The sequence below is a fragment of the Mustela lutreola genome, chromosome 7 (assembly GCF_030435805.1).
Source record: "Mustela lutreola isolate mMusLut2 chromosome 7, mMusLut2.pri, whole genome shotgun sequence".
NCBI lineage: Eukaryota > Metazoa > Chordata > Mammalia > Carnivora > Mustelidae > Mustela > Mustela lutreola.
The window spans coordinates 151,976,429-151,996,900 of NC_081296.1; the positions used below are offsets into that span (position 1 = coordinate 151,976,429).

Genomic DNA, 20,472 nt, shown 5'->3' on the forward strand with positions numbered 1-20,472 from the left:
TGCGGGGTTCACTGCGTTGGAACGTGGGTCAGGACTCTGTGCCTTTGCCTGGCAGAGTGGGTGGGCCTCACAGCATGGACGGCCCCAGGGGGTGGGGCTCCTGTGCGAATCAGCCCCGAGTCGGTGGCCGTTCACGGAACCCTGAGGTGCCCGAAGTAGCGGCACTGCTTTGCCCTCAAGGGCATGAGCGCCTGTGCCCGTGGTGACCGTGGGGTCCGTGTCTGCGACCACCGAGCATGAGGCTCAGTGGCTGAGCCCACCCCACTCCCACAGGGAGCCCCCCAACCTCAATGACCTGGGCTGCCATGACCCTGGTGACAGGCCCATGGTGCACAGGTCGCTGCAGGGGGACGTGTTCTAATTCAGGCGAGGCCGTGTGACAGGCCAGGCCCGGCTGCCGGCGGGGACAGGGCTGTTTATAGAAAAGCCTGACCCCCCCCCCCCCCCGCCAGGCCCACCGGCTATTTATAGAGCCAGGCCTGGGGGAGTTGCTGCTGCTGCCTGCCAGCATTTGGCCCTGCGGATCCCGTGTGAACCCCCATAGTGGCCCCCTGAGCCCCACGCTTCCCCGAAAAGGCCCCAGCTAGCACCCAGCCCTGCCGGGACTCCAGCCCATCACCCCTCCGCGGGCGTTCCGGAGGCAGGAGACAGCCCTTCCCACCTTCCTGCTCCCTTCGGCCACCAGGCCGCCTTTTTCTCGTCTACAAGGCCAGCATCTGCCCCAGGTCCGCTCCCACCGCCTTGCCCTGGTAACACCCAGGCACCCTGGCCACAGCCCCTGCTCGCCACCCGATGCCTGCTCACCCCGGCCTGCCCAGAGTCTCCCGCCCTTCAGCCACTTCCCACAGGTGGGCAAGGGGGTGCTGCTGTCCCCCAGGAAGGCCAAGGACCAGAAGCCCACCCCGCACACCCCGCTTGTTGCTTGCATTACGGCGTTTGCCTCACAGCAATGCCGGAGAAAGGAACCAGTGGGGTCCCCATAGGAGAGAACAGGGTCCCGGCGGGGCCCAGGGGACTGTAGGGAGGGGACAGGAGAGGACTAAGGAGTGCGGGCGGACAGCGCCCTCCTCTGCTGGGACTCCGTCAATGACCTCTGTGTGACTCTTCTCTTCCTCCGTGGGAACTTCTGGACCCTGGGGGAGCCCGTGGAGCCACAGGCTAATTGCTGGGCTCCAGGTCTCTGTACTGAAGACAGTCCCCCCACCAGAGAGGGAACAGGGTCTCCTGGCCCTGGGGGGAGGGCCCGTAGCACCCTCTTGCCCACGGGGTCCGTCCCCGGCCCCTTTTCCCAGCGGGGCCAGCCATGTCCAAACCGGAGTCCACGCGGGAGACTTGGGGGGTGGGGCGGGCCCCGCAGGAGCCCAGCAGACGCTGCAAATCCTCTCCAGAAGCCCGGGCCCTCCAGAGGGCCAGGAAAGGGTCTGCCGCGGGGCCTCGTGGAGCCTGCCCGCTGCTGCGGACGGCACGGTGGTCCTGCCACGGCTCGTCGTTGCTGGACACTGAGCCCGAGGGTGTGGGTGGGGCTGCTGGGGAGGGGACATGCTGTCCTCCCCGACCAGAGCATGTGCGTCGGCCCCAGACTGAGCTTCACCACAGGCAAGCGCCCCCTCCAAACCCCCAGTGGGGTGTGAGGTCGTGGCTCCCCCTCTCACCCTGAAGAGGCCCCCTCCTCTGGGTTTCTAAAACCCTGTGGTCCCGGGCCTGGTGAGGACCCAGGGGAGTGGGTACCCAGGTCCCGCCCCGGGACAGGGCCGCACAGGTGTCCCCATGAGTGTCCCCACAGGGGGAACCTGGCCATCTGTCCTTGTGCCCCCGGCTCCAGAAGTGGGTGCCCTCCGTCGGCCGCCGCTCCCCGGTGGTGGCTGGGCGGGCAGGGGCGGGACCCGGCAGCCTGGAGGTCACCAAGAGGCGCCACTGCACCAGCCTGGCCCGCCCCCGGCCCGCCCCCTGCCCCGGGTGGCTCCTTTTAATGGCACAGCGGCGGGGGCTCTCCCGTGGCCCAGCGCAGCCGAGGAGCCGGACCAGCATGTCGGGGACCCGCGCCTCCAACGACCGGCCCCCAGGCTCGGGGGGCGTCAAGCGCGGGAGGCTGCAGCAGGAGGCGGCGGCCACCGGCTCTCGGGTGACCGTGGTGCTGGGCGCGCAGTGGGGGGACGAGGGCAAAGGCAAGGTGGTGGACCTGCTGGCCACGGACGCCGACATCGTCAGCCGCTGCCAGGTGCGGGCCCTCCCCCACCCAGCAAGCCCCCTCCTTCCCTCGGGCCTGGGGCCCCGGCCTGGACACGCCTCTTGGATGCCTCCCCTCCCTGGACGGCCTCCCCTCGGCCGCCGGACCCTTCTACACGCACACACTCCCCTCCCCCCTCCCCACACTGCCTTTCCCGCCCAGCCCCACCCCTCCAGGCCCTGCGCCAGGGCGGAGATATAAATGCCTGTGCTGAGCTGGGGACACCCGATCTCCAGTGGGTGGGGTGGGGTGCGCCATGGGCGTGCCGCTGGGCCCTCCGGCGTGGGGGTGGGGTGGGGGCCCAGCTCCTGGCTGGTCTGAGACACCCTCCCTCCTCCCTGTCTGGGCTTGGTACGTGGGGGGGGGGGGGCAGCCAAGAGCAGGCAGAGGCAGGGGCAGGACCATGGCCTAGGACCAGAAGGAAGACAGGCCAGGAGCAAGGAGGGTCCCCGGCCAGACTCGGGGCAGGGGTGGCCACGGGTGGCTGGCCAGGGCGACCCAGTGTCTGCCGGTACCACCAGGGAGGCCAGACGTGGGCTCTGTCCCCAAGGGCCCAGGATGACCACTGCCAGCTGTGGGCTGTCCTTGGGGCTGCTCCCTGGGGCCACCACCCCTGTGTCAGGACTGAGAGCTATGCTTAGAGCTGGGGCTTAGAGCTCAAGGCAGAGGGGGCCGGTTTTAAGGTGCATGTTTTGGCTGTGTGGGGTTTGGAGCCATGCCCACAAATGCCGCCCCAAATGGGGAAGGGGCACCCCTGAACTCTTCGTCTGGTGTGGGGCTTCATTCGCAGCTCCTGCCAGGAAGGTTAGGGCGGGGGCCCACTCCCAGGGATGGACATGGGCCCCACGCTTGGCTCGAAGAACACGCTTGGCTCAGCCGCTCTCTGGGTCACTCCTGTCCCACACAGACAGTGGGTTCTGGAAGGTGCACCCCAGCCTGATAGAGAGACCTCCTACCCTTTCTGCCCCGAGCCAGTGAGCAAGCCCCATCCCGGCCCCGGACAGTCTCCAGGAGCCAGAGGCAGTCTCCGGGTGCCCTGCTGCTTGAGCTAGGGGCCCTTGTCCCTCTTGGCACACGGTGCCGCCGCCCTCCAGGTAACCTGCTGGCTCCAGTGAGCCTCCCAAGTCCGTCTGTGGCCCGTCTCCCTTCTGAAGAGCCCAGAGGGCTTTGTAGGCCATCCTGGCCGCGGAAATGGCTCTGGCGTGGGTCCTCCCTGCTCTGCCACATGGGTCAGCAGGACAGGACCAGCCAAGCACAGAACAGGCGGGAGCCCCGTCACCTGACCTGGGGCCCACGGGGCACCCTCGCCCCTAGCTGACTTCTCAGACTGAGATCAGATGCATCTCTGCCTGCAGGAGCCCCGGGTGACCTCACAGTGGGGACAACTGGGGGCTGTCCTGGGAGCCCAAGGTGGCTTCTTCCCTCTAGCCTCCAGACAGTGTGGCGGAGCAGGGACACGGAGACCCAGAAAAGCTGAGGAATGAGAAGCAGCAGCCCACCTGGGCCCTCACGTGTGCCACCCACCTGCGGAGACCGCCAGGCTGTCAGGGCATGTGCAGTGAGGGCCCCGCGCTGGCTCTGGGGAAGCTGCCACGACGCTCAAAGTCACGGCTGTGGGTGCAGAGAGCCAGACCCAGCCCTGACCCCAGGAGCCGGCAGCACACGGGAGCAGGGGGCTTCCGGAAGCGGGCATGTGCGGTGGGCATGTGCGGCGGGCAGGAGTTCTCTCTGGGTGGCTGCCTGGAAGGGCTGAAGCTGGCCAGCCCCAGTGACCAGAAGAGTCACCTGGCCTGTCACTTGGGCCCAGGGCTGTCCTGAGTAGCAGCGGGAGTGCCCTCTCCACGCGGCCTCTGCCAGCCCTTACCAGCAGCCGCACCCCCATCCCCTCCCTGCTCCAACTCAGCACCTCTCTGAAGCCCTTCGGGGCCCTCAGCGGTCTAGAGCCAGGCTCCCCCACAGCTGGTTTCTTCCCTGTCAGTCACGTGGGGCCTGTGCTCAGCACCCCAGGACTCCCCCACTGCCTTCCCGACTGTCCAGGGTCTCTGGCTTGGGTCCCTCCTGCGGTTGTCTGTGTCCTTTGGGGGGCAGCCTCCCCTTCTCACTGGAAAGATCGCGCACATCCTGCCTCCCTGTCATTCCCGCAGGACCCCCCAGCCGCCTTTTGTCCCACGCTCTGGGCCTGTGGGGGCTGCTGTGGGGCACCTGCGGTCGGGGCATGGCAGGGAAGGCCTCCCTTGGCTCATAGCGGTGCAGGTTCCCTCTGGGCCATATCGCGGCGCCCCTGGGGACCGCTGCTGGCATCCCTGTTCTCCACGGGGACTTGGGGCCGGCACACGGCCGTGAGCTCTGCCCTCCCGTCTTAGGAGTCCACACACCTCCCCTGGGCTCTGTCTTCTTCTTCCCTCCCGCTGCTCCCCCTGTCGCCGGCCTGGAGTCGGCCCCAGGCCCACGTAGCCAGCTGCTCACGCCCAGTCCTTCCTCCATTTCCAAAGTTATTTTGTCCAGAAGGCTCTGGGGCACCCTGGCCAGGACTGCCACGGTTGGGATTTAAAATTCTCTCCTTTGCAACGGCAGCATCCACGGTACTGGGGTTCCATGGGTGACCGTGTCCAGTTCAAGGGTGCTGTGTTTCTCTCGGTTTCCACCACAGTCCACATGCGATCACCCATCTGGGGAGCGCACTTGTCTATCCAGCTCATGCCCCGGGAAGGTCCAGCGACCTCGAGCTGCTGGTGGAGAGCTACGGTTCTGTACATGGTGGTCTCACTCTTTGAAGGGCCATGTCCTGCAGATCGTGGGGGCTGGGGGACCTCTCTCGCCATGTGGGCATCAGGAGATACCGAGCCTCACCTTGAATCCCCAGCTGGTCAGGGCCCTCCATGGGACAAGGGGTGGGGAGAGCCTGTTGTCGCTTCCAGAAGCAGGCGTCCCTGCATGTCCGCGTCCTCTGGTGCTTGGGGGGGGGGGGCATCCCCCAGCTAACACAGCTCTTGGTGGCCATGGAAGCGTCTCTAATGGGCAACTGTCATCTGCCTGGAGCCCCTGAGCTCTCCCTCCCACTCCTGTGCGGTGCTGAGCCCAGGGCCAGTCTGCGTGGGGTTGAGTGAGTGACCGCAGTGGGCAGCAGGCGAGGGAAAGGACTGTGTAGGTGGGTGGACTTCAGGTCAGGTGTCCAGCGTCTCCACCCTGAGAGCAGGCCACTCGCCGTGTGTCACTCAGGACCCAGACTCAGCCGGACCCCTGCTGCTCCCGGGGCCGGCCAGGAGCAGCAGCTCCCCTGCTCAGACCAGGGCTGGGGATGGACGCAGGCAGAGGAGCTGCTCCCTCTCTGAGAGCTGGACTGGGGAGGCCAGCGGGCTCTGTAGCTGCGGGGGGGCAGGCGGGCAGAGCTGTCAGAGAAATGAGATCAGGAATGTTGGGGAGAAGGGGAGTCTGGAGCTCACGGGCCTGGGGCCCCTCGAAGCTGATGGGGCTGGGGGTTGCATCACAGGACAGATGACCAGGCTAGTGCCTCCCTGGGAATCAGGGCCGAGGGCATGGTGGCCAAAGGAGCCGTCCAGAACAGTGGAGACGCATATTGTTGGGGGTTCAGGGAAATGGGAGGGGTGGAGCCACTGGCAGATCAGAGGTCAGCGGAAGGCCATCCACACGGACACCGGCAGGGCACTCAGGACGAGGGCTGGCGCACCGAAGCAGGAAGGGGACAGATGCCGGCGTGCGAGGGTGCACATGTGGGAGACGGAGGTTGCAGAATGTGCTCCGCGGGAAGCCCTGAGGAGATGGCGCAGCCCTGGGGAGTGGGGTGGGTGCCCCAGGGGCACCCTTGAACCCCCTGCAGTGTGCCCCCCGACACACTCGCTGCTCACCCTGCCCCGTCGCCTCCAAAGAGGGGCGAGAGCCCCGACCAGCGAGTGGACCCTCTGAGCCGGCTGAGCGGGTGCCTGACCCGACTTGGGGACCGAAGGCCTGCCCTCTGCACAGCCCCACCGCCTGCCCTGTTGCTGCAGGAGCAGGTCCCCCAGACCGGGGGCTCCACAGAGGGCAGCAGAAAGGGGAGGCCGGGAAGATGCCTCTCACGGGCTCTCTGTCCGCCAGGTCTTGGGGCCCAGTGGGACGTCAGAGCTGGCTCTCAGGGCTGCACAGGCCTCAAGGTGCCCAAGAGAGTGGCTGAGGCCATGCTCTCTCGCTGCCAGGTGGGGACCAGAGAGGGCGTCTGCACTGTGTGGCTCCTGGCCACCGCTTACAGTCCCACAACGGGCCTTGTGTGTATCTCAGACTGGGCAGTCCCTGGGGAGGGCTTCCTGCGCCTGGGCCCCGCTTTCCCTGGTCCCAAGGAGAGTGGGCCCGCTGGTCTTCTTCAGGGACAGGAAGGTTCAGAGCTGCCCAGGTTTCTGAGTGGGCCGGCCTTGGTCCTATTCCTGGGTCCAGGAGTGAGAGCCCCCTTTTCTGCCTCCAGTGGGGCAGCTGGCTGGGGCTTCCGCAAGGTTCGGGCAGCGTGGCGGGAGTGGCTTCGGAGTCCGTGGTGGGTCCGGAGCTGGGCCTGACCCAAGGCTCTGCCACAGAGGGAGGACCTGGAGGCAGGCAGAGCCCTGGAGGGCCCATCCCGAGCCCTGCCTCTGTGCCCGGCTCCCGCCTGACTTGGCCTGTCCCCTGGGGTACAAAGGTAAGAGGAGGCCTGCTCCAGGGAGCCGTGGGGCAGACCGTGAACAGATCTGGGAGTCGCCCCAGGCTGCCCTGAGTTCCAGGACGGTCCTCGCTCACTCTCTCGGGCCCAGAGCGTGGAACCTCCAGAGCCTGCCTCCTAGGCTGAGCCGCCCAAGAGGGAAAGGGGCCAGGCCAGGTCGGATGTTCACACCTGCTCTCACTGGGACCCTGGACAAGCCCCTCCCTTCACGTGGTTTTCCAAACGGGGCTGGAACTGGGGCAGCTGCACCCCCAGCCCGAAGGCCCCCAGGCCCAGTCCTCTTTGGGCCGCAGGGGGCAGGTGGCAGTGGGGCTGAAGCCTAAGGAGGGCGCGTGGGGTGTCCCTGCCCGCATCTCACACCCTGCCCACATGCCACCTGGGGAAGGTGGACGGTGGTCTCTGGGACCATCACCCTGAACCTCGGCAGAGCTGCTGGGAGATGCTCCCCACAGGTCAGCAGGCCCTGGGCTCAGTGTCCTGGGGTGAGCTCCTGCCCCCTGGGAGTGGACTGGGGTCTGAGGCCTGGGCCCTGCCGCTGGCCCGAGTCATCTGATGCCCACTGGGCCACAGTGGCCTGTGCTGTTCCTAGTGCCTGTGTTTACCCCACACAGAGGCGGGGGTGTGCTTCACAGTGCTTCTGGTCTCCGCGTGTGTCCTCAGGCCAACCGACACTGGCCCCGAGCACTGGGAGAGCAGGTGGCGGGAGGGGGACTGTCCAGCCCGGCTGTGGCAGGTGCGAAGCCGCTGTGGGGGGAAGGCACCGGCAGGGAGGCAGGGGTGCTGTGCCCCAGAACAGCCTGGATCCTGCCCTGAATGCCCGCTCTTGGGACCGAGGTCCTCCCATTTGCCAATGGAGACCCCACCCCCAGTACCCCTCGCACGAGACAGGATCCTGGCTGGGGTGCCCATGCGCAGGGAGTCGGCGGACAGATGTGGGGGTGAGGGCAGAGCAGGGTGGGGTGGGTGTGTGCCTCTGAGCCCCCCGCCTCCCCGGCCGTGTCTCCCCCACCCCACCAGCGTCCGCCCACGTCCTCCCCCCCGCCCCCCCGGGGCCCCTTCCCGCACCTCCTCCCCGCGCAGCCCAGCGCCTCACCTGCCACTGCCGTCTCTGTCCGGAGCCCCCGGGGCCTGGAGCTGCCTGTCCGCCCTTGCTCGTGGGGTGGCCCCCAGGCTCCCAGGCCCCCACAGGCCCCTTTGTCCTTCCCGTCTGCTCCCCGCAGCCCACCCGTATCCACCATCATTCCCCCAGAGGCTGTGGTCAGTTCCCATAGCCAGTGACCTGGGAGCCCCAGGGCAGCTCGGCTCCCACCGGTGACGGGGCGCTGGGGGGGGGGCATGGTCACAGTAGGGTGTCAAGTGCACGCCTAGACTGCGGGGACCCCGGGCGTCTGTCAGAGACGCCCTCCACGCCACGTTGGGGGCAGCAGGATCAGACGCACCGGACTGTCCACGTGCACTCCAGACCCGCAGTGCTCGGGCGTCTGGGCCCTCCGCGGACCCGGCTTCCAGCAGGAGCTCCCTGGGCAGCTGGCAGAGCTCACAGGGTGGAGACGGGGAGCAGGGCGCTGTGGACGTCGGGGAGAAGCATTCAGACCTTAACCCCACTGCTTCACATACCGAGGCCTGACGTGAGGTCCGGGAGCGAAAGCCACTGGGCCTGGGGTCTCTGCTGTCACCCCGAGCGCCCTGCCGCCCCCCGCGCGAGCTGTTTGGGTGCAGAAACTGGGAGACATAAATTTCATCCAGATTCTCTGGGAGGAACAGGTGCTCCCGGATGGCAGATGCGGGGAGGAGACCACGGTCACTCAGCCCTGCCTGGAATGGGCAAGACCAAGGCCACCAAGAGCCCGCGGCCCAGGGCCCTCCTCTTCGAAGCAGGAGGACAGGCTTGTGTGGCAAGAACTGGGCCTTGGCCTGGAGGGGCCCTGTGGATAAGCCCATGTCTCTGTGGGAACTCAGGACGGGAAGGTGGGGCTGGGCTGAACACAGGGCACGGGCACGGGCCAGCATGCTTCCCCACCCAGGGGCACTCCCAAGGGTCCTGTGTGGCACACTGTGGGGGGGGGGGGCACCGTGTCCTCTGTTGGTGGGAACAGCAGGCTGGGCACCCCTCCTGGGACTAGATCTCCCTGGCCCCCCCAACCCCCTCAGCCAGCCCCAGGCCCTACCAGCAAGAGTCCCACAAAGAAAGGACCCTGTCACCCGGGTGTCCCCCAGGACAGAGCTAGACTCAGAGCCGTGTTTTCCTTCTTATTCTTAGACGGCAGGCCAGGTGGAGTGGCCCCTGCTCAGGGGCCTGGGGGCGCCGGCCTTGTGGCCAACGGCTACACCTGTCCCTCACCTCGTCCCAAACAACGGTGCTGTCTAGCCCGACCTCTGCCGCCAGGGAGCTTGGGCTGTGGGGGTCTGGATTTGTGCTTCCCGGAGAGGCTGGCCCCTCATTCCTGCATCAGAGGAGGGCCCTCCGGAGGGGCTCGTAGAGGGGGCCTGTGCCAAGCCAGCCTCCTCGGGGCATCAGCGTGGGCCCATGGGATGGTCCTGGGCCAGGGGCCGGGGGGCAGGGACCAGCCCGGGTCCCCTCCAAGCCAGTCCCCTGGCCGGGCCTCTGCACCTCCTCTGTGGCGTGGGCCGGTGACCCGGTGCACCAGACGTGCATCAGAGCCAACCACGGCTCCAGAGGCCCCCAAGTCCAAGTGTGGACAGTGTCCCACACGCCCTGGGGGACAGAACCACTGCCCTAAGCCACCTGTGTTCAGAGCTAGTCCAGAGCAAGGCTGGACGGGCCCTCCCGGGCAGGCCAAGCCTTGAGGCTCCCGCATACTCATCGGGGTTCTGTTCCCAGGGTGGCAACAACGCCGGGCACACCGTGGTGGTGGACGGCAGGGAGTACGACTTCCACCTGCTGCCCAGCGGCATCATCAACTCCAAGGCCGTGTCCTTCATCGGTGAGTGCTGGCGGCCCGGGGCCCCGCGTGTGTCGGCAGCACAGGCCAGGGCGTCATCCGGCCCAGGGTGCCCCTGCATGTGGGGCTGGACACAGCAGGAGTGCTGGGCTGGCTCATGGGTGGGGATCCTGTCCTGGCGGCCGCCCACCCTGGGCCTGAGGGACCGAGGGCGGGAGGCCCCACAGAGCTCTGTGTGCGAGCTGTGTGCACGTATGGGAGTAACCGTGTGTGGGTGTGAGTCCGTGAGCAGGTTGTGCTGTGGGGACAGGTGTGCAGGCCGGGGTGTGTGTGTGTGTGTGTGCGCGCGCGCGCGCACGCACGTGCAAGCGTGAGCAGGGGCTGGACTCCTGCCACACGGGCGGATGCCCAGCCTGCTGGCTCCCCTTGCCTCCCCCTCCCCACAGCACCCCTGCCCTGACTGGGGCCTTCCCTGCCCTTCAGGGTCCCTCCAGCCTCTAGGACTGTGGGGTTTCCTGCTCTCTCTCTCTCTCGCTCTGCCCCTCTCCCCTTCCTCCCTCCCCCCTCAGCTCTACACGGAGCCTCGCTGGCCTAGAGCAGCACCCCCAACCCAGATGCCCTCCTGCAGCGTCCAGGACACTTCCTCTGGCTCTTTCCGGGCCTGACCAAGACCACCACGTGCCTTCCCTGGGCCCAACGCCGTGTTGGGAAGCCCAGTGAGGGCACAGGGCTGCCGAAGGGAGGGGAGTGTTGGCTGAGGGGCCGCGTGCGGTCAAGCTGCGCAGGGGGACAGACCCGGGCTGCCGTGTGGGCGAGGACAGCACAGTGACACCGGGGTTCACCCAGAGTAGGGCTCGGGGGAGGCTCTCCTGCAGCCTTCTCCTGGCCCAGCCTCATCTGCTGGGCCCTGTGCCCCAGTTGGTGGGAAGCGAGGCCAGGGAGGCCCTACTTGGAGCTGGGGTGAGTCAGGGTCAGCAGCCGGAGCCCAGGCTGTGTGGTCGAGGGGGTGCCTGGCAGTGTGCTCGGCAGGGGGCGAACATGCCCGAACTCAGCTGCCCCTCGGCTTGCGACACTCCCCGGGCCCCTGCCATGTGGCCACTTTAGGACACCCTGGCATTTAGGTGACCTTTTGTACTTGGCGTGGCTTGCACAGTCTGAGCCACTGCCATCTGGACCCACATCCTGTCTCCCTTGGCAGAGCCTACGCCACCGCCACCGGCAGCCCTCGTGGGGACCAGGGGGGTGGGGCAGGGGGAGGGCTCCTCCTGGGAAGACAGCAGGTGGCCCGGCTGGCTGCCTTCCTTCTAAGAGAAAAGGGCCAGCATTTCGCTTTGGCCTGGACCCCACTCTAACATGCTGTGTGACCTGGGGCCAGTCGTCTTCCTTCTGTGGGCCTCAGTCCGTCCCTGTGAACGATGTCCACAGATGGCATTTCAGCATCCCAAGCAGGGAAGGCACGGCTCCCCAGAGGCCCTGCTCGGGTCGGGAAGGGTCTTTCACACCATTTTCACACCACTCGAGTGGCCAGCTTCCTGAGGCTTCCGCGCTGTTGAAGTTCAGCATGGTTCCGCTCCGGGGCTCGGTCCTCACTCCTGGCAGTGCCCTCCGCTGTTCGCTGGGACGCCTCTGCTCTCGGGCTCTGCACCTGCGTCTGTTGCTTTGGTTTCGGCCGCTTCTTCTCCTGCCGTGACACACTCCTTATAAACCCACCAGCTAGCCGCTTCGACACGCAGAGCTCAGTGCCGTGAAGCTCACTCACTCTGCCCGTCTCCAGAACTTTCCATTTCCCCAGCCTGAAACTATCCCCATTCAACACGAACCCTGTCCCCCTCCCCAGCCCCTGGCATCACCCCGCCTGTCCCTGTGAATCGGACTCCTCTAGGGACCCCCATGAGTGGAATCACACAGGGTCTCTGTCCTTTGGACCTGCCTGTGTCACTCGGCACAGTGTCCTCGAGGTCCGTCCGTGTTGTCGCAGGTGGCAGAATCCCCTCCAACACACGCTGCCACGGCCGCCGTGCGGCTCAGTCCCCTGTGCTGTGTTGCAGGCAACGGGGTGGTCGTTCACTTACCCGGCTTGTTCGAAGAAGCAGAAAAAAATGAGAAGAAAGGTAACTCTGAGTCGGCACACACGCACCCTGGCCTGGGCCAGTCTCCAGCAGTGCGGTGGCCAGCGCCTCCTGCGCGGGTTCCTGGGGGGTGGGGGGGTCTCTTTCCCCAGCTCAGCAGACCTGTGCAGAAAGCTGGGTCTGCACTCGGGATGCGAGGCCTGAAGCATGGCTGTGGGCCTCAGTTTTTACGGGAAGTTTTCAGGACTCTGGGGACAGGGGGCATCCGGAGGATCCCACTCAGGAAGTCTGGAAGGGGCCCTGGGACCTAGAATTTGATGACGCTTCCCAGGACACCTGATGTCCGACCAGGCTGGGGAACCATTGGGCCAACCACGCCTACAGGGAAAGATGTGGCGCCTGGGGGTTCCTGGGGCCAGGAGGCAAGCAGTGACCAAGCCCACGGGCCAGGGTGTCTGGGCAAGCTGTCCCCCAGGAAGACTGTCTAGAGGGGGAAGCAGGGCCGGGCCTCTGGGCTTGAGTTGCAGACAGGAGCGGGAAGGGAGAACAGGAACCGACCCTGGGCCTGAGCACCAGGAAGTACCAGGACAGAGGTCCCGCAGCGGGGGGGGGGGGGTGAGACTCCCGGCCTTCAGCAGGTAGAGGGGCCATGAGGGGAGGGCCCACCCACATGATCTTTGTGGACTCTTGCCCTGGGTGGGAGCTGGGCTGGCTGCCCAGCCTTGGCCGCGCTGCCCGGGGTGGCTGACCGCCTGCCGTGTGACCGCAGGGCTGAAGGACTGGGACAAGAGGCTCATCATCTCCGACCGCGCGCACCTCGGTGAGCACCAGCACCGCCGCCTGCCGCGGGAACAGCCGCCCCTCCCCCGCACACTGAGCCCACGTAGCCCCATGGGGCCTTCTCTGAGAACTGCCAAGTAGGCAGGGGGTTGGAATCACGGTCCCCACTGGCAGATGGGAAAGCTGAGGCCCAAAGGAACTCCCGGTCACATGTGAGCATGCGTTGGGCAGAGGCAGATTCTAGTGTGTCCCCTTTCAAACTGGACCACCTGTCCTGGGCAGCCCGGGCACGGGCAGGGGAGCCCCATAACCCGGTGTCTGTCTCTCGCCCGGGCACTCTCACCGGGCCGCGCAGTGTTTGACTTTCACCAGGCCGTCGATGGGCTGCAGGAAGTGCAACGGCAGGCCCAGGAGGGCAAGAAGTGAGTATCTCCAGGGGCTCCTCACGTCTCAGTGGCTCTCGAGTCTGGGAGCTCTGCAGTGTGCCAGCTGGAGGGACGGGGTCCCCTTGAAGCCATCATGACCATAGACCCCCAGCACAGCCTGACCCCATACACAGGACCCCCCACCCTGCCCCACAAGCACACACAGCTGTGACTTTGTCCTCCGAAGATATTTATGAGAATGTGCAGGGCGCTGGTTCTCCAACCAGGACAGGGTGAAGCCAGGGGCATCCTGCCCCACCGAGCGACATGCTCACTGGCCACCTGAGTGCACGCAGGCCCATTGCGTGTGCACGCGCAGACCACACACACACTCATAGCTACAAGTGCCAGGTGGAAGCTGAGTGGGCCGTTCACTGAGCCCAGGTTGAGGGCAGTGGCCGCCAGTGGGCACAAGGTGGACATGGCCAGTGTGCCCAGCCCCTGGGGAGGCAGCCGCTGGCAGACCCAGACTGCAGCGTCCTCTGCGCCCGGCCAGGGGGAAGCTGGGGCCCAGAGCAGGCAGGACATCAGAAAGCCGAGGCATGGAAAGCCCAGATTCCTGACCGACAACGGAGGGACCAGTGGGGTTTCACAGCCGTCCCAGACTGCAGGTGCTGCTCTGGGACCGTTCCTCCCAGCTCAACCCTGTTTATAACAGGGGCGCTGCCTGGCACCCTGAGCGCCCGGGTGGTCCAGGCCCCAGCAGCCCGCGGGACCGGCCCCCCAGGCTCACGGCCACCTGTCTTTCAGTATCGGCACCACCAGGAAGGGCATCGGACCCGCCTACTCTTCCAAGGCCGCCCGCATGGGCCTCCGTGTCTGTGACCTCCTGTCGGACTTCGATGAATTTTCCGCCAGGTACCGGCGCCGCGCGCAGCCTGAGGGGGGGACTGCGGCTGGAGCTGCGGGCGCGGACACCAGGCGGGGCGCGGGGTCGCAGTCACTGGTGTCCCCGCAGATTCAAGAACCTGGCCTGCCAGCACCAGTCCATGTTCCCCAGCCTGGAAGTGGACGTCGAAGGGCAACTCAAAAGGCTCAAGGTAGAGCAGAGGCGAGGCGCGGCGGGGCGGGGCAGCAGTGGGGACCGGTGGGGGGAGCTCGGCGGTGGGGGGCGCTTGGCGGGAGGGTGCGCCGCGTGGCGTGGCGTGGCACCGGACAGCGGCGGGGGCGGGGCCGGGGAGCAGCAGGCCCACCCCACGGAGGTGCAGCTCCGCCGTCAGACGCCCTTGGAATGCGCAGGGACATATTGTCCCAGGTACTGGCTGGCCCTCTCAGCGACCACAGGCCTCCTGTGCAAACCCAGGCCACTGAGGGCAGGAGGGTCCCCCCCCTCGCCGGAGGCCAGGGGATCAGGGGACCAGGAGACATTTCCCGGGATGTGCTGGGGAAAGACGCTGTCCCTGTCCTATTTGGGGTAGCGGATAGAGGTGGCCTTGCTGACACAGAGCGGCAGCACAGGGTGAGGAGAACACAAAGCCCTTCCTCGGTTTAATCCCCTCTTTGAAGGCATGTCTCCACATACAGTCACCTTCTGAGCTGCTGGGGGTCAGGACTTCAACAGATGAACCATGGACAGAGTTGGGGGTGGGGGACAATTCAGCCCGCGGATGCAAGAGGAGGCCACTGTGAGCCTCACAGACAAGACCCAGACGGGCTGGGGGCTACGGGCCGTTTCACATCTCGGGACAGGCTTGCAGGGCATGCCCCTTTCGGGAAAGGAATGCCCTAGAACTTCAGGCTGTCCGGAGGGGCCTGGCTCCCACTCCCAGCCTCCTCTGCCTGCCCCTCAGGGCTTTGCTGAACGGATCCGACCCATGGTGCGAGACGGCGTCTACTTTATGTACGAGGCGCTCCATGGCACCCCAAAAAAAATCCTCGTGGAAGGTGCCAACGCAGCGCTCCTTGATATTGACTTCGGTAGGTCCCCAGCCTGGCTGATCTCCATGAAACCCCCTTTCCTGCTTGCTGGGGACCAGGCTGGCCACTGCCCTCTGCCAAGCCAGAGCCCGGGGCCAGCATGGTCTGCAGGGTGGCGGGCAGCCCCTGACCGGCTCTCTTGCAGGGACCTACCCCTTTGTGACGTCCTCCAATTGCACTGTGGGCGGCGTGTGCACGGGCCTGGGCATTCCCCCACAGAACATAGGCGAGGTCTACGGCGTGGTGAAGGCCTACACCACACGCGTGGGCATTGGGGCGTTCCCCACCGAGCAGATCAATGTGAGTCTCCATCCCAGCAGGACCACAGCAGGGGGACACAGAGCCATGCGGGTGCCCAGGGGTGGGGTGTGCAGAGACACACAGGGCAAGTGCGGAAGCAGGCGGCCACAGGTGCGTGCGAGGTGGCGCGTTCCAACAGCCCCGCACCACGCAAGCTCCCGGGGACCCGCTTTCCCCAGGAAGCACCGCAGGCAAGCCGCGTGCCTCACGGCCCCTCAGAGCACCCCAGGTGGTGCGGCTCAGGGGCCGTCTTGGGAGTCCCTTCGGCATCGAGGGCCCAAGGCTCTGGTCCTGAGCAGAGGTGTGTGAGGCCAGTGTGGGAAGGAGGGGGAGGCAGCGGAGAGAAGCGCTGAGCTCAGAAGCGAGGCGCAGACTCCCCCCTTCATGCGCCGTGGACCTGCTCTGTCACGCAGGAAATCGGAGACCTGCTACAGAGCCGTGGCCACGAGTGGGGGGTGACCACGGGCAGGAAGAGGCGCTGCGGCTGGCTAGACCTGATGATTCTCAGATACGCGCACATGGTCAACGGCTTCACCGCGTAAGCAGCCCTTCCCACATGTGTGATGCTGGGGTGCTGGCCACAGACTCCCCCACCCACCCCACAGCGGGGCCACAACAGCGGGTGACACACGAGCCGGCCATCAGCTCCTGAGCTTGAGCAGGGAAGGGGGCGGCCCAAGGGCATCCTGGCACCCAGAAGCTAAGGTCGATTGTCTAGAGAGGGAGTGTGAGCCTGGCACCAAGGGCCTCCACCGTGGCCCTCGTGGACACACCACCTTCTCCGTGGGCCCTGGCCAGGCCTGACTGTCAAGAACTCCGTTAGGTCTGCTGGGGTGTGGGGCTGGGCGGTGGGAGAGCAACACTGTCCCCACACTGGGGCCAGGGGGCGAAGAGGTCGCACTCTCAGCACTGAGGTGCCTGCCGCGGCTGCAGCAGAGCTGAGGACCGGGGCGGCCACGTGGGTGCAGGACGCGTAGAGATCCGCCCACGAGGGCCTGTGAGGGAGAAAGGAGTGAAGGCGGACGGGGGCTGAGCCGGTTGAGAACGGTGGCTCCACAGTCCCTGGGTGTCCCTGGGGCTGCTGGCCACGGAGACCCCACACGCAGCCCTGTCAGAGGGCCACTAGGGCCAGGGCCACGGGAACGGGGTCTCATGGGGGCGCGCCCAAGGGGAGGAGACCTCAGCCAGGCAGAAGCCATGCCCCCAAGCCCGGCCACGGGTTTCTGGGCTCACCGCATCTACACTCGCTGGCGGCCATCAGTAGAGGGGACACGCGGGTGTGCAGGCTTCTGCAGCGCAGCTCCATCTGCTGGCTTGGGGACAGGCTGGCCTTGACAAAACTAGACATCCTGGATGCCCTGGACGAGGTGAAGGTCGGCGTCTCATACAAGCTGAACGGAAAAAGGATCCCCTATTTCCCAGGTACGGGGAGGTGGCGGCTTTTCTGTCTGTTGCATGGGAAGAGAAGGGGTGGGTAGGCAGACTGGGGGGGCCCGAGGGAGCCAGCCCCCGCTCACTCCAGACCCTGGGGACGCTCAGGCACTGCCGAGGCCCAGCTCCTGGGCGCCCTGGAAGCTCCCTGGACAGGCATGGACTGCTTTGTGCAAACGTAAAGACGACGGTCTTACCAAAGAAAACATGGTTTTCAGTTATTACTATGCGCCCCTTCTTTTAGAAAGCACAAACGCGTTTTTTCTTGGATCTCCCAGTTCCCGTTCTGACTGCACTCCCCCTAGCAGCCCTCTCCTCTGAGCACATGTGTAGACCCCCCAAGTCCTCTTGGCCTGCATCCCCTGACCCTACTGACCCGACCTTGGAGAAGGCCCAGGGATCCAGTGCCCTGGGGAGCGTGCAGGGAAGACCCTGCGACAGACGTGTCCCAGCACCTTCCATCAGTGAGGGATGGCTGGCCTCTACTGTGTCATGTGCTGGGAGCCACAGACTCCTGGCTAGAGCAGGGTCCTTGCCCTGGGAACAGGACAGAGATCTTTCAGGATCCCTTCATGCTTCAGGACCCTTTAGTTTCCAAGTCACGGGGAAGGGGGTGCCTGGTGGGGCTCAGTCTGTTAAGCATCTCTTGATTTTGGCTCGGGGCATGATCTTGGGATTATGAGATCGAGCCCCGAGTCAGGCTCTGTGCTCAGGGCAGAGCCTGCTGGAGATTCTCTTCCTCTGCCCCAGCCCCTGTACGCGCTCTCTCTCTAAATAAATGGGTAAATAAAATCTTAAAAGAATTTCCAAGTGAGGGCCATGGAATTCCTCAGCTGAGTCACCTGCGGGCGTTCTAGCAGACCCCTAATCAAGTCCATGTGCAGGGGGGTCTGGAAGGGCTGCAGCCCATGTCCGAGGGCCATTCCCCACCCCCCGGCGCAGCAAACAGGGCCACATGCCTTCCCCTGGCTGACCACGGTGGCAAGCAGGCCCCCCAGTGGACGACCCGAGCACCAGCACCTTGGGAACATGGTGCCCGTGGTGCCCGCCCCCCACCCTGCCCTGTCTCCCCAGCGAACCAGGAGATACTGCAGAAGGTTGAAGTTGAGTATGAGACGCTGCCCGGGTGGAAGGCGGACACCACGGGCGCCAGGAAGTGGGAGGACCTGCCCCCGCAGGCCCAGAACTACGTGCGGTTCGTGGAGAATCACGTTGGAGTGGCAGGTAGGTGCCCGTGTCCCGGCCACCGCCCTGCCCTCTGCCCCCCACCTCCGGGGCTGAGCGACCCTGTTCCCTTCCAGTGAAATGGGTTGGTGTTGGCAAATCAAGGGACTCGATGATCCAGCTGTTTTAGGCAGACCGCGCTGGCCGAGCGGTCCCCAGCGGTCCTGTCCCCCCTCGACAGCCAGAGTCAGCGCCTGGAAGGAAGAAGCAGGAAAACTATTTTCTGTACTTTGGTATTTCTTGCTAAGCCTTCAGCTCACCACAGGCTTCTACAGTGGTCCGAGCATCTGACAGCTCGCGTCATGTCCATTTTCTCTTTTTAAACCCTGCTACTGAAAACGAGCAGGAGCACTCCAAACCGAGAACTTTGATGGCACATTGGTAGTCACATGGTTGTACGGCCAGTGGGAGCCACTTAGTAATAAACATAGCCAGGAGCCACTGAACCGTGGTGATCAGTCTGTGTCTGCTTCTGACTGTCCTTTCCTTTTGACTTTACTGGGGACAGTGGACTGGGCGATGCAAGTTTCTGGGATCACAAAGCCAAGCTGTTTGGTTGCTCAAACAGGAACGGACCCAGGCAGGCGAGACCACGGGCCTTCAGTGCGTCCCAGAAGGGAACCGTTACAGAAATGCCCCCTTGAACTCTAAGCCTCGTGCCAGGGCCGGGGGCAGCCCCCAGCAGCCCCTCTTCACCTCGGCTGCACACACCTGCCCTCATCCCTCCGGAGGCCACTGGACTGAATAAGCGACTTAAGTGGCCCCAGCTGCATGAGCTTACTGTGTTCTCCACTAGAAGCTGAATGACCTCCTTGAACAACTTTTCCAGGTCTGGGTCAATTTAAAAAAATAACTGCCCCTTTGCTATCATTTGAGAGAGGGAAGGAATTAGATGGGGAGGACACTTCTAATTCAGGGTTCAATCCCAGCCTCGGAACCCTGACGCTGTCATCTGGGCTTCAGGAAATGGGTGGGGAGGGCCACGGGGCTTTCTTCCCAGGCAGCACCCGGGTGCAGCGGGCTCCAGTCTGGCGGGAGATGCTAACCACGTGACAGGATCTTTAGGGCACAGGCTCCATCCGGAAAGTCCTGGGACCTCACGCACACCCGCGAACTGCTCCAGGCAGTTTCCGCAACAGTCGTGAGGGATTTCCTCAGGAGGAGCTACAACCAGTTTCTCTGGGCTGCCAGTCAGCGAGGAGCAATGCTACTTGGAGGCGGGGGTGAGGGGCACCAGCAGAAACTGTTGAGTTTTCCCAGAATCACTTCTTTCCACGGTATGTCGAGAGGGGCAGGTGTCGGGTCTTCGGGAAAGAAGACCTCCCCTGCACGGGAGCCCACACGATCTCTGCAGAGACGGCTGCCTGGCCGCGTCTTGCCACAGCAGAGGTGCACGCCTCTGGCCGCGAACCAGAGTAGGCATTTTTCGGAAGAAAATCGTACATTCCGTGTAAACACTCCCGGCGAGGCTTTGCAAGGTTACCCCGCGGTTTAAATCAGCTGCAGAAAAGGCTTCCAAGCCTCTACCTTGCAGGGGCTGCCGAACCCCGCGCGTGAGGGCGCACTGGGGATGCTCCCCTACCTCAAGACAGAACCTCGGGGGGCGGCCTCGGGCGGCGTCCCCGCGGGCCCGCAGCGCTGCGCAGGCCGCCGTCCGCGGACCAGGATTCTTCCCTGGCCCCGACCTCCGGCCCCCGGCGGCCGCTTCTCCGGCCCCAGGTGTGCCCAGGGCTGGAGGCGGTAAGGCGCGGTCTCGGCGGCACCGAGGGGCTCCGGCGGTCTCGGCGGCGCCCGAGGAAGGACGAGCGGGTGGTGCCCGCGGCCAACGCACGACCGTGTCCACAGACCGGCAGGCGGACGGCGGCCTTCGTCACAGCCCAGGCGCCCAGCGGCCGGGGACCGCCGGTCCACGCGCACCCCGGGCCGCGCGCCCCGACGGAGCCGCTGCGCTGCGGGGCCCGAGAGCGGAGCCGCGTGTGTCGCGGCGCCCGCACGTGCGCTTGCAGGGCGGGGTGGAGCGGGCGCCGTCCGGGCCTCAGCGCGAGTCCGCCGGGCGGGTGCGGGGCAGGGCAGGGCAGGGCAGGGCAGGGGCGGGGCTGCACCCGGGAAGCTGCGCGCCTGCCTCCGCGGCCCGGGCTCGTCCCGCCCTGCGGCCCCGAGGCGACCTCCCCGCCCGCCGGGAGGGCCGCGCCGCCGCCGCACCGGGAAGCGGGAGCCGAGTCCGCGCCGACCCCGGCCCCGGAGCGCGCCGCCGCCGGGCCGTGCTTCCAGGCTGAGCCGGGCCCCCGCGGACGCCGCGGTCCGAGCCGCACGGAAGGGCCTCGGGCTGCTGACCCGCGTCTTCCCGGCACGAGCGGCGGGGCCGCCTCCCGCCTCCGTCCCGCAGGTTCAGGCCGCGGCCGCGCTCCCTCCGCGGCTGCGCACCGGCCGCACCGGCCCCGCGCGCGGCAGCTCCGCTCTAGCGGCGGCGGGACGGAGACCGGGGCGCCGGCGAGGGGGCCGGGGCGGCGGC

The 20,472-nt window shown here is 66.0% G+C and overlaps 1 protein-coding gene across 1 annotated transcript; it reads left to right on the plus strand.

Moving 5' to 3' along the window:
* The first annotated feature begins 1,926 nt into the window (after positions 1-1,926).
* On the plus strand, positions 1,927-18,423 carry ADSS1 (adenylosuccinate synthase 1). The gene is made up of 13 exons (XM_059183301.1): positions 1,927-2,218; positions 9,754-9,856; positions 11,863-11,925; positions 12,653-12,703; positions 13,019-13,085; positions 13,839-13,946; positions 14,047-14,128; positions 14,879-15,005; positions 15,151-15,305; positions 15,719-15,843; positions 16,630-16,727; positions 17,811-17,960; positions 18,038-18,423. The coding sequence occupies exons 1-13, from the start codon at positions 1,970-1,972 to the stop codon at positions 18,088-18,090; spliced, it is 1,431 nt and encodes a 476-aa protein (XP_059039284.1). The 5' UTR covers positions 1,927-1,969; the 3' UTR covers positions 18,091-18,423.
* Positions 18,424-20,472: the final 2,049 nt, after the last annotated feature.